We start from the raw sequence: 13934 nt of genomic DNA on the forward strand, positions 1-13934 counted from the left end.
TGTATGGTAAGAAAAATTAGCCAAAGGTATTTGCTAGGGGTGTAACGATACACTAATCTCACGATACGGTACGATACACGATATTGAGGTCACGATAACGATACGATATTTTAGCAGTATTTTTTTAACAACCTTGAGTGAGGAACATATGACTGGAAAAAATTGGCTTTTATTTGAAAGACACAAAATACAAAACAATGCTGTGCGTTTTCCCTATTGTTACAGTTTGTAATGCTTTATAACTGTTTAAAGGAGCTTGAGGCCGGATTGTGGCAGGATTTATGAGAAAAATCCGTATACATTTAAAATTTTCTAGTAATAATGTCAGATGAAGCGTTCCAAACCCAAAAGAATGAGCCCTCTAGTGTATCTCTCCTTTGCCTTGAACAGGCTGTGTGCTGCAAAATGTGCTGCAATTCGGTCCCGAATTTCCCGCACTGTCCTGCGGATGTGACGTCACATGACGCTGCATGTGCGTTCTCCCCGTTCTCCCGTGCCGGCTTCACTGTTGGCTGCAGTACCCCCAACGGCCGTCGTGGTGAAGGGTGGCGCTAGAGAGTCTCATTTCTTAAAAGGAGCCTCAAGCTCCTTTAAGTTTTAAAGAGAAAGCCAGGCCAACCATTTTCCACAAACTGAACTAAAAGTAAATGTCAGGTTTGCATTATGCATCTTCAGTTTCATACAAGTAAAAATATTTAGCCACAAACTGAATAGTTTCTCTCATGTATGACTTGACTTTTTTCTTTTCCAGAAATGTAACAACTAAAATGAATATATAAATAAATAAATAGATAAATAAATAAATAAATAAATAAATAAATAAATAAATAAATAAATAAAAGTAAATAAATAAACTATGAAAAGTCCCAAACTCAAAATTCAACATGACGACACAATCTTTACATCATAAAAAAGATTGATTCATGCTCACCATATAAGTAAAAGTTTCGGAGCTCAAAACCCTGCAAGAGTCGCGTGATCGGGACCGCAAAACTAGTTTTTTCTGAGCGTAGTAAGATTTTGGTACGCGGGTCGAGGCACGGTCGTCACCTGATCCCGCTGCACCAATAGGATGTTACTAGTAAACACAATATATTAATATTAATAACCCGATATCGCGCTACAGTTTGTCACCTCTACGACACGTATCGCAACGTTTTTGTATCGCAAAATTTCGTGGGGGCCATCATTGAGAAAAAAGATATCTAGATAAACATGTGTCATGTCTCATGTGTTAAACATAGTGTAACTGTTTCCCTCTTTACTTCCTCTTGACTTCATTTAACATTTAAGCCAACCATTTTCTTTGATGGTTTTAATTAAACAGGACACACCGGTTGCTATAGCAACTGCCCACCACAATGATTAACAGTATAGTGCTAGTCGTTCATTCGGGCACCAATGTGCCGATTCTCCTAAGTGGAAACAAGCTTTTCTCAGGGCAGCAAGTTCAGGAAACATCTGACCTGTGTTAGACGATGAATGGAGATTCCAGCTCAGGCTTGTATCGTTTCACTGGTTCAAGAGCCGTACCATAATTTCAAATTAAAACAGAGTGAAGCACTATGGAAGAAACCACTTACAATAATATAGTGGAAATGAGAATGCCAGCTGGCACATTTGTAGCTGCTGGCATAAGGGGCAGAGTCTATAAAAATCCCTGTTTGGTCTTAGCAAGACAGATTTTGTAACAGTTGGCTAAGAAGGGGCAAAGGAAATGCATTACTCTTAACCTTTTTTTGCATTTTCATCATAGTGTAATTTAAGGTGGCACAATAGTCCCTGCGTTTTCAAAAGTTCAGGTTTTTTTCAGCCCAGTTAAGGAAAACCTATTGAATCAGTGAAGTAAGTTCATCATTCATTAAGGAAAGTTTTTATATTTTATCTTCGCTTTGTATGAATGCATATTTACAAAACCCTGTAACTTAATTCAGGATAAAAAATACATTAAGAAAAAAACAACTTCCACCCAATTTGCAAATGCATCTAAAAATCTACCCAGACTTTAAAAAGAGGGTTAATTTGAAAAGATGAGTGCATCTCCCTCAAGTAAAATGGGATGGGCCAACAAAGTGAGGAAAAATCCCAAACCCCTTGACCCCTATTATCAGATGATCTGTGGGGAGCAGCCCAGCCTCGTATGGGTGTTTGTATTTCAGGCTCCAATCAGCATATTTGTATACCGTTGTGTGTGTCACAGAGTTCCAAATGAGATCACGCCGCAAGCAATCCATGACTATTACATGTGTAAACCCCATATGTGTATATGTTAAACCCTAACCACATATTTTGTTATACGTGACCCTAACTATGTTATTGTAATGTTGAACCCAAACCAAATACGTCTCGAGGCAAAATAGAAAAGTACAAATCACAAGTGAAAGCAAATTCGAAAAGAAAAAAAAAATACTGGTTGTGTGTTAATCCCATGTTCTTTTGTGCACGAGAGTCAGTCATTCAGTTAGAAGCTCTTCTGGGAAGCTGTTCTGGCCCAGTAGCTTACTAGATACGTACTTAATAGGTACATTTTGATTTTCATTCATTCGCATCTTAAGCCACTTTGATGTTAACCATTTTACCCAGGATTTGCCAGTCAGGACCATCAGTGCTTCAAAGACAGATGAGAGATGCTCACCGAGGTTACATGGTGAATATCTAAAGCCCTTGGGGAACTCAACTACTATGACTACGTTTACATGCAGTTAAAATTTGGGTTCAGGTCAATATTCCAGTTACTGAAACATTCGTAATAATCTGTTTCCATGTGTGAGCAAACAGGGTTATCCCTGTATACATGGTGATGAATCATTTGGGATATCTGGATCAAACCAGCGACGCACGGAGAACGTCATGACGCAATTCCCGTCATTTCCGCTTCTTCTTCCTGTATCCAAATCCAAAACAACAACAATAACAGCAGCACGGCAGATAATCAACAGCCCAGTAGAAGTCGTTTTGTTTCTTGTCCCTGTAGTTCGGCTTTTTCAGCGTCTTCCAGCGGAGCTTGATCTGGTCTGGCGTTCCTACAAATGCTGCTTCGCGCAACTTTTCGCTCACCTTCTTGTAAATCTGGCTATCCCGGTACTTTCTACCGTCTACAAATGCAGAAATGTTCATATCTTTCATTACATTTATGAAGTGATTAGTCTCCTCCTGGTCTTGTGTTTCTCCATGTTTATAAGAACTTCCTGGACTCAAAAGACCAAGATTCCTTGCGAAAAGAACATGCGCAGAAAACAAATTCCTGTTCCTTTTGATGAATAAATTATTCCTGTTCTGTGTGTGGTTGCATGTCTTTCCCTTTGTCACTTCTTGGATGCGTTTTATTCACAAAATATAGTATCATTTTGAGACCAGTTGAGTGACCAAAAATTGTCAGATTTTTAAACATGTTGCTCATCAGTCATGTGGTTTGAACACCACAATGACTTAAAGACTCCTGACTACTTGACAGAGTGCTGTGTCATCTGAACAGGTAAGTGATCTGCCAGTGCTGAAAGTTATGTAGTGTGAAAGTAGCCTAAAGAGCATTTTTTGCTTTATGATGGACAGGTGACCTGTGGGGGCAACAGCCCTCCTCTTACCTGATGGAAGCTGTGATGTAACTCCCCCTAAACAGGGTGAACAAGAATACCGTATATGATTGGATTAAATACAATTATGATGGCATTTTAAAGTGCATTTCACAAAAAGAAAACGTGATAGAATATCAAATGACATGATTGGGAATGGCACCTTAAAGACATCAGGCTTGTATTTTCTTTCACCTGGCACTCAGCAGGAAAGCTCACCAGTAGCTGGATTGTATAATCAATATTATTATTTATCCCAGCATTCTTGTCTAAGTGCTTCTTTGAAGTTTTAGTTTAGCTATCCTATTTACTTTTTACGTGAAGGGAGAACGACTTTGGCATTTTAGGTGTCAATCAACTCGTTTTACTGCCAAACATAATTTGACTAGTGGCCTAAATAACTCCTCTCCCTTTACACCTCTGTGATTGAGTTGTTCTCACCCTCGTACATGACCACCTAATGTCTTTTCTATTTTCTAAATCTGCACTGCAAACACCTTGTTTGCTTACTTCATGATCTCATGAATGCACAACGCACTTCTGTCCTCCAAGTGTGTATACGTGGCGTACCACACATTTGCCCCATATAGCCCTGTGACCTTTCTAACCCCCAGTCTTCCCTCTAATCTCATAATCTTTAGTGAAACAGCAACCTCTGTGATCATTGGCAGGTCTACTTGGGTGCATACCTTCCTCCAGCGGGGCTCAGAAGGTGATATATTGGAATATAATAGGTAATCCTCATTTCCTACAAATATCTGCAGCTGGATTTTTGTGATGAGATCTGGGTCAGTGTTTATAGGTGGGCTGGTCAGGGATCAAATACAGTTTTCTATGGGAAAGAAAAGCCCCCCCCCCAAAAAAAAAACAACCAACATATAACTCAGAGAAGGGATATAGAGGTGCCACCTAAGATGACCTGTGTGATTGGGACCCTGGGATGCATCTTCAGCTGAATGTTTAGCGTTATAGCCTGAGTCTGAGTCCATAAATCACATAAATCCTAATCTTAAAGGGTGATTGTGAAAACTGTAACATTAAGAAAAGCTATGAAAGCATAATAAAGCAAGCTTATAGAGGCAAACAGGTAAGAAACATTAAAACGGGCTGAAATGTAACTTAATATAAGAGTCTATTTACTTAGAGGGAAAACATTGATTAAACTGCAACACCCACAGAGCCGCTATCAAATGGACAGGCCATGGATACCAGATAGATTTATAACTTATAATGGTTATTGTCGCTTATAAAATACATCTATTATTGCTGATTTTCTTTTCAAAATGTCAAATAAAAAAGACTAATGTTTCCTGGATTACTCCCTATTCTAGTCTTGAAAGGTAAACTTGCCGAAGTGAGGTGTTTAATGTTGGAGCTAAGGCACAGGTTTCCCTATTCACTGGAGATATGTTCCCAACGCATAACTGAAAGGACACAATTCCCCCTGCCATTTATCTATAAATCCCTTAACTCATTTTTTTTTTAATAATGCATCTACTCTAATCATTCCTCAAGGCTTTCCTCTTTATAGTGATCATTTAAGGCATGCTTTAGTTGCAATTAGGTAAAAGACAAGGGACTATCTGAAGGCTTGTCATGTGTAAATATTGCACTAAAACCCACGGAAAAGGTGAGAGCTAATAGGTGTGCTAACAAATCTGGTGAGTCATCAGTTATGTGAAATATTAAGCATGGGGGGGTGTATCTTTCAGATGACTTGAAGTCCTTTGTTAAATTGCATGTGCTTCAGCGCTCACAAAACAAAATTTTGTATTTGACTACTTTTTTTGGCCTCTGAAGGTATTACGCTAATACCAAAAAGAGGAGAAGCCCCAAGATGAACTTTTGAGAGTAAAAGAAAGATCTTTTTTTCCATCCATCCATTTTTTTTCCCACCGCTTATCCAGAACCGGTTCGCGGGGGCAGCAGCCTCAACAGAGATGCCTAGACTTCCTTCACCCCAGACACTTCCTCCAGCTCTCCCAGGGGAGTCCGAGACATTCCCAGCCAAGAGACATAGTCTCTCCAGCGTGTCCTGGGTCTTCCCCGGGGTCTCCTCCCGGAGAGACATGCCTGGAACACCTCTCTAGGGAGGCGTCCATCCGATACAGATGCCCAAGCCACCTCAGCTGACTCCTCTCAATGTGAAGGAGCAGCGGCTCGACTCCGAGCTCCTCCCGGGTGACCGAACTTCTCACCTTATCTCTAAGGGAGCGTCCAGCCACCCTGCGGAGGAAACTCATCTCGGCCGCTTGTATCCACGATCTTGTCCTTTCGGTCACCACCCAAAGTTCATGACCATAGGTGAGGGTAGGTGCGTAGATTGACCGGTAAATCGAGAGCTTCGCCTTTCGACTCAGCTCCTTCTTCACCACGACGGTCCAGTACACTGACCGCATAACTGCGGACGCTGCACCGATCCATCTGTCAATCTCACGCTCCATCTTTCCCTCACTCGTGAACAAGACCCTGAGATACTTGAACTCCTCCACCTGAGTCAGGACTTCTCCACCCACCCGGAGAAGGAACACCCCCCTTTCCCGGTGCAGAACCATGGCCTCGGTTCTGGAGGTGCTGATTCTCATCCCTGCCACGTTGCACTCGGCTTCAAACCGCCTCAGCACGTGCTGAAGGTCCCGGTCCGATGAAGCCAACAGGACAACATCATCCGCAAAAAGCAGAGACGTTCCCAACAGACCCTCACAATCCGTTTGGGTCTGCCCGGTCTGTCCAACTTCCTCCTCCGCCAGCGTATCCAACTCACCACCAGGTGGTGATCAGTTGACAGCTCAGCCCCTCTCTTCACCCGAGTGTCCAAGACATACGGCCGAAGATCAGATGGAACGACAAGTCGATCATTGACCTCCGGCCTAGGGTGTCCTGGTGCCACGTGCACTGATGGACACCCTTATGCTTGAACATGGTGTTCGTTATGGACAAACTGTGACTAGCACAGAAGTCCAACAACAAAAAACCACTCGGGTTCAGATCGGGGAGGCCGTTCCTCCCAATCACGCCTCTCCAGGTATCACTGTCATTGCCCACGTGAGCGTTGAAGTCCCCCAGTAGAACAATGGAATCTCCAGTTGGAGCACCATCAAGTACTCCTCCCAGGGACTCCAAGAAGGCCGGGTACTCCGCACTGCTGTTCGGCCCGTAGGCACAAACAACAGTGAGAGACCTTTCCCCGACCCGAAGGCGCAGGGAAGCAACCCTCTCGTTCACCGAGGTAAACTCCAACACATTGCAACTGAGCTGGGGGACTATAAACGAGCCCACACCAGCTCGCCGCCTCTCACCCTGGGCAACTCCAGAGTAGTGGAGGGTCCAGTCCCTTTCAAGGAGCTGGGTTCCTGAGCCCAAGCTATGTGTGGAGGTGAGCCCGACTATCTCTAGCCGGTATCTCTCAACCTCACGCACAAGCTCCGGCTCCTTCCCCCCCAGCGAGGTGAAATTCAATGTCCCCACTGAGAGGGTTTTGGTGCAGGAATTGGGTCGTCGAGGCACCCCGCCACGACTGCTAGCCAGACCACATTGCACCGGCCTTTCATGGACCTTCCTGCGGGTGGTGGACCTACAGGAAGGCGGGCCCACGTCGTCGGGTCCCATGGGCAAAGACCCGGCCACCAGGTGCTCAAATTCGAGCCCCAACCCCAGGCCTGGCTCAAGGGAGATCTTTTTTTTTTTTTTATTTAATTATTTCTTCATGTTGAATGTTGAATGTTAGTACTCCCCTGCAAAATAATCTTTTTATTTGGCGATTTTGTTCAGCAGAATTTGCTGAGTAAATGGGGGGTGACTTCTTAATTCCCACATGTGAAACTAAACTGCACAAATTCATGCATTTGCTAGAAAAAACAAAAAGGTTTTTGAATAGTTGTCCACCGATGACCATGAAAGCCCTCTCATGGCCTTCTAATTGAGTCCTTCTCACCGTGTTCTTATTCCATGGAGGTCCAACCCCGTCATTTTGTCACAGCATGCAGCATCTGTGAGACATGCACAACATGTCCTGTGGTTTCTTGGTCTCGACACATTTGTCACACCCATGTCAAACACCAAGGCAAAACATCAGCAAATGTTGTTCTAGCGTGTTTACTTGTGAACAAACAACAACACTGTCGTAATGGGAATGGAGGCGAGGTGAGAGGAGGTCAGGGATGTCAGAAATTTGAGACCTCCCCTTTGAGTTTTACACCACTTGGTGACTTTTTAAAAATGTCTTATTCTTTACGGTCACTTTCACATGCTGGTTGACAAAGTTTACACAATTCACTTGCTTAGATGAGCTAAGAAAACAAGTCTTCCCACCAAGGGTAAAGTTACAAAGACCAGTCAGTTACGTTGATGAACGATTGTGTTTTGGTTTAAAGCAGTTTGGTTCACAATATCAATCTGCATATTGAATTATGATGCAAAAATATACTGGCTGTGTTTACAGGCCGTGTTGATATTTGACACTAAGGCCACTTCCTGGTTGATTTATTACATATACAGCTCCTGACAAAACAACCATTTGTTATGCCTTTAGAGAGACCGGGCTGGATTTACAGTACAGAATTAAAGGTAAGCAACAGCATTTGCACTAATTACATTCGCCAACAGCATTTACATTTCTACGTGGAGAAATGAAACTTCGCTTAATTTACACTGCTTGGTTCAACAACAACAAAAAAACCAAAACAGCTTTCTACTGGAAAAATCCTGCAGAGCTCAATATGTTTGATCCAGCAACAAGTTATTTAACACTTATGCATTCAATACAGCACGTGTTGGGAGACACATATTGTGGCAACAGAAAATCCATTATCCTGTCAAATTGTTGGTCTGCATCAAGAAAACAAAACAACTAAGGGGACAGCAGAAAGTACTAAAACTGAGATATATACATTGTCAAATGCAATTTCAAAACCTGGAAAATGAGTGTTGAATCATCATCCTCTGGGAAGAAAAAGTCAGTAAAAGAAAGCGTCTCGAGTAGGCAATAAAAAGAGATGCGATGCTAATAGTACAAAAAAAAGCTTACATTTAATAAAGAGCTGAAGGAATACATTTTGGGGTAAATGTGAAAGGTAATGTGGTCTGATGAGTCTAAATTTACTCAAGAATGATGGCTGGGTCAGGGTTGGGGAATGCAACTTCCATGGCTGATGCCTATATCGTAAGCAGCGGAGGTGAAAGTCCAGCCTTAGAGAAAGAGTGAGAAGTTCCGACCCAGAGCAGAGTCGGTGCTCCTTCATATCAAGAGGAGCCAGCTGATGGTGGTATGAGTATCTGGTGAGGATGCACCCTAGGCACCTCCCTGGAGAGCTGTTTAGGGCATCTCCTACTGAGGAGGTCCTGGGACAGACCCAGGAGTTACTTCTACAGAGATTATATCGCTCGGCTGGCCTGGGAATGCCTCGGTACTCCCCCAGAAGCGGCCAGGCACAGGGAGGTCTGGGCCCCTCTGATTAGGCTGCTGCCCCTGGGACCCGAGTTCGGATAAGCAGAAGTTAATGGATGGTTGCATCAGTCGGTTAGATCTAGTTTCAGCAAGTCATATGTTCGATAATAAGGTCACATGAGTATCTGAATATACTGAATCACTGTTTCCTACTATCAAAATTGTTGGGTCTTTCTTTGGTAACACAGGATTCATTTGGGTTTAAATAATGAAATAGTGGTTCAGGGACCGTGAAACTTTATGCATCAAAGATTTTATGCATCAATCGTCATAAATACAAGATCGTCTTCTTTAAATGCAACTATAAATTGAAATCAATGTTGTTATATTCCATGAGATGCCTGAAAAGATGCTTTGGGGACCACAATGAAAACTAAATGCTGCCCAGCAGGACATTACTCTTCACTTAATCTTTAAAGAAAGAGGAGCGTTTCTCTGCACAACAAAATGTTAGTTGTGTGTATGAACAGAGGCAGTGGTCTCTCCAAGGACGCACGGTTGCAAAGTTTCCTTCAACCCTATTTTAATTGCAAAACCATACACAGCAATTTTGTGGTAGAACTGGAAATGGAGTTTAAAAAAAAGATCTTCTTTTCTTAATAACCCTGAAACTTTACAGCCATGTGGTGAACACATGAAAATGATGTGAATGTGGAGGAAGGGAAAATGTGCACACAATTCATGGCCAGAACACACACAATGCCGACTGTAAAATTCACACGACCATTTCTATTTAGATTTTGTCTAAATTATTCACTGTGATTGATAGTTATCCGCTCAGCACTGGCTCTCGATGGGAGACGGTCGTCTTTGATATCTTATGATCAGCAGCCACTTGCCAAGTTTAACACGACTGGGGACCGTAATTCTCTGGGCAAGTATACCACTAAACATGCCAGACAGCCCTGGCTCTCTCCCCACAGTCAGATCGATATCAAATTGTCTCTCAGAGCATCAGCAATGAAGCGCAGCAGAATAGCGAGGATTCAGACACTCCAGCTAAAGGTTACAGACTGCTTGGCCAGATTTGCCCTCAACCACCGTGTGACCGCTTTTCGAGAGTTCTTTGACAGTTTAACATCTTTTCACCCACCTTTTCCACTCTCACCTCCTTCAACCCTCTCCCCTCCCACTCCTCCCTCTTCCCTGTTGTTTTCCTTTCTCAGCCGTCCTGATTAAACCTGGAGATCCCGCCGGGAGGCTCTGATTTCCCAGCCCCGACTGTTACTGTAGTGAAGTCAGTGTTACATGTCCTCACACAAGGCCAGTCCAACTTAGTGACTGTTGAAACCTGGGCGACAACTTGCATCAAGAAACAGCTTTTTCTAGACGTCTGTTGAAGTGATGCTTCATAGCAGTTTACTCACTTAAAGGCTTGGTTTAGTAATTTGCAAATGATCTCACTTATAATCCATTAAAGATAAGTTATGAAAGGCATTAAAAAAAAAAAATAAATCTTTGGCCCCGTTTCCACGTAGCAAAAACTGTGGTGTTTTCATGCGTTTTGGCCGTTCGTTTACACGAAAACGAAGTCACCAAAAACGATCATGTCTGAAAACTCCGGCCAAAGTGGAGATTTGCAAAAACTCTGTCTTCACGTTTGCTTGTAAACAGACAGAAACGGACATTTAGGCTTCAGAACATCACATAATGCGACAGAAACGTCACCAGCATCATGTGTGCGACCTGTGTTTACAATTTGTTTGGCCACCGTCAATGTTTTCTTGTATTTTACTTGTTTTATATTATAAAGTCGCACTTAAAAGTAACTCCACTTCTCTGTCACTCCAAACGAAAGACTCTCGTTCATCTTGGAAGTAACTGGAAGTTACTCGTGTCATTTGTTGATGTTTTTTTCCAGGATTCCGATTGTCTAGCATGACTTTATTCTTCTCGTTACACTGCCCCCTGTAGGTTTGGATGCTCATAGCACCTTAACAGCGTATTTATGCGGGTTTGTGTAAATGATGGTAATTTTTAAAACGTAGAGGGGGAAATATCCGTTTTTGTAAATGTGGGAACGTGGCCTTAGTTTCCAGGGTGGAAAAATCTTTTCTGCACTAAAGGACTTGCTCAAGGGCACATAACTTTAAAATCAGATAAAAAACAAACCATGAAAATAAAATGTGGAATCAGCTGATGATCATAGCCCCAGTGGGCATTCAAACATGTCTGTCTTTCTTTCTTTCTTTCTTTCTTTCTTTCTTTCTTTCTTTCTTTCTTTCTTTCTTTCTTTCTTTCTTTCTTTCTTTCTTTCTTTCTTTCTTTCTTTCTTTCTTTTTAACTAGGATGTCTTGGCTTGAGATTATTCCTCCAAACTATTTTCATCAACAATTCTACTGAAAAAACAGTTGAATGTGAAGGTGAACGGACTTGTGGCGACCGTCACCTCTGTCTGTCACAAAAAGAGATGAAAAGCATCATGCACAGTCTTCATTATTTCCTTGAGTATGAAAGATCCCCCTGTGCACTGCTGCACACTCCCAACTCCCTGCAGCCACAAAGAACCATGTTGTCAAGTAATCCATGATGGCAAAAGTTACTGGAGGGCAGATCCGTATGCATCTTGGTAAAGAGAGACAACAGCTTGCAACTAACATTAGATACTGAAAAAACTAAATTTTTCTGAATCAATGCACTTGAGCGGAGTCAGTTCAAAGAGTATGAAAATCTCATCGCCTGGAGCGACTTCTGCTGAATGAATGGAGGCTTTTTTTTTCAAGATCACAAGGAAAACGTTTCCCGAGGGACGAGGAATTTCAGCAGGGTTCCCCTCTTAAACATACATACACGGGTATACTTTAAAGCTAAAAGGTAATATTGGACTTCCTCTCTCAGATAATGCTTGTTTGAACTCAATCAAATGCAACCATTCATGCCATTTCCACATGTGCAGTTTTTACAAGAATGGCTCCCAGCCCTGTAAGAATGAGCCTTTTGTGATGTGCGATAGAGACATTTCAAAGTTCTACGTTCAAGCAGAACAACTTTTCCTGAGTGGCATAAAAAAAAAAACTCAATGAAAACTTACCGTTTTGCTCCTTCAGGATTGGGAGGTGAAATTTACTGACGTGACTCGATTCAGCTTCCGTGCCATATTGTTGGAGAAGCGATGCAAGGAGGAATATGAATGAAAGGATCATTTGGATGAGTTGTAGTTGGCAGATCACGCAGCGCTGGAGACGGGATGGTTTGTATCACCACACATACGCGCCGCTTACAGGACACCAGTGCTGTTTTGGACACATTTGGGGAGGACAGACGCCGGGTAAACTCCACATAATCTTGATCATTAGTTCGTCCGTAGGCTATAAAGTGAAATTTTAACTCGGTGAAAGAGAACAAATCCTCTCCAGAGTTACCAAACTCGCCTCCGCTGCGCAGCGCAACTGCGCACCTGTTGGCTCTGCAGTGGAAAGAAGTTGGGAAGTGAGTTGAGTCAAAGTTTGGTTTTTAAGCAGTTGCAATCCAGGCATTAGTTGGGGAAAATCGACCTCATGCAACGGAGATCATCTGCATTAAACTGCCAAATGATGCACGTTGGCTCAAAATGCGAGCCCAGGGGGTGCGTTTTCCACTTTCCCGTCTGATAAATAAATCCCGGCAGATCTTTTACGCATTAAAGCTGAAGCTTTACGCGCAGAGGCGAGCAGGGGAGTCCAGCAACCTGATACAGTCTGTGCCCAGAAACCATCCGCCACGCCGAGACGAGAAGTTCTGTTGTCTGGCGCGGTCTGGAGTCATAACTCAGGAGACTTGGGATAAAGTATCGCTGCGCGGACGGGGTTGAGTTTGTGGAGACTGGCAACAGACGGCGCGACAGGTGCTGCAGAAAGCACAACTTCCCACCCGAGGAAACTCCCCAAGACTTAACCATTCCGCTGCTGCCTGATCTGATCTGAGCTGTTCTGCAGGACTTTTCTCCCTCTTTTCCTAAAACCTTATTCTAATATTGTTCTTTGTTCTTTGTATTGCACCAATCACCACAGCAAATCCCTTGTGTGTGTGTTAAACAACTTGGCAATAAACTTATTTCTGATTCTGATTCTGAAAAGCCTCATGATAAGAGAGTATGTTGGCTCATCTTCTGTTAAGAATAACCTGCGGGTGCATTAAAGTTTTTTTTTGTATAAAAAGCACATTTCCTGAGGCTTTTGGGGTTTCTGGATTCAATGCTTTTATTTTATCATTTGAATTTCTTCCATAACAGCCAGAACCGACCAGATCCAAAGAAAATGGTAACGTTTCGGTGGCTGTTTATATATAGGAGGACTTTTTTTCTAAACATTTTAATTTATATATGCCCACTGAAGCTACCAAATATGGTTCCTTGTCTGAAAAAGGACTATGATGAAAGTGATTGAGAGTTGTTTTTGACTAACTATAATACACTTTGGTGTTGTCTTGGTGATCTTTAAAGGCACATGTTAGCATGTTTTAACTTTTTAACATGTCCAGCTCATAGTTTTTTGTGTGCTGGAATGAATATTGCTAATATAACGCTTTCTCCTAAATATTTAAATATCCCGAAATACCAAGATAGAGGACTTATATGTGCAATAATAGCACAAAGAGACTGAGGGGGAACACATCACAAATCAACCTGTTTTTTAATGATAAATTTAAATGCTTGTCATAAAAATGGCCTGTTGCCAGAGACTGCTGGTAACTGACCTATAGGCTATCAAAGAAATAGTTTTATTTTATTTTCATTTTGTTAAATACATTTTTTATCTATTTCTACCCACTGTATTAGGGCTCAAATGTACCCCCCCCCCCCCCCCCCACACACACACACACACACACACACACACACCACCCCCCTACATGATTTGTGGCCCACTTGCATTTTTTGCCTATAAAATTCTTAACATACATATCTGCTTAAGCAATGCAGTCCAGAGAGCACATTCACA

The 13934-nt window shown here is 42.4% G+C and overlaps 1 protein-coding gene across 1 annotated transcript in view; it reads right to left on the bottom strand.

Annotated features, from left to right (window-relative positions):
* Positions 1-12809, bottom strand: part of pdgfc (platelet derived growth factor c) — a 90430-nt gene extending 77621 nt beyond the window's left edge. The window contains exon 1 of the mRNA XM_061724892.1: positions 12050-12809. Coding sequence (XP_061580876.1) covers positions 12050-12161 — 112 coding nt within the window. The 5' untranslated portion in view covers positions 12162-12809. The remainder of the gene's footprint in view (positions 1-12049) is intronic.
* Positions 12810-13934: the final 1125 nt, after the last annotated feature.

The sequence above is a fragment of the Cololabis saira genome, chromosome 7, assembly GCF_033807715.1.
Source record: "Cololabis saira isolate AMF1-May2022 chromosome 7, fColSai1.1, whole genome shotgun sequence".
In the NCBI taxonomy this organism is placed as follows: Eukaryota; Metazoa; Chordata; class Actinopteri; order Beloniformes; family Belonidae; genus Cololabis; species Cololabis saira.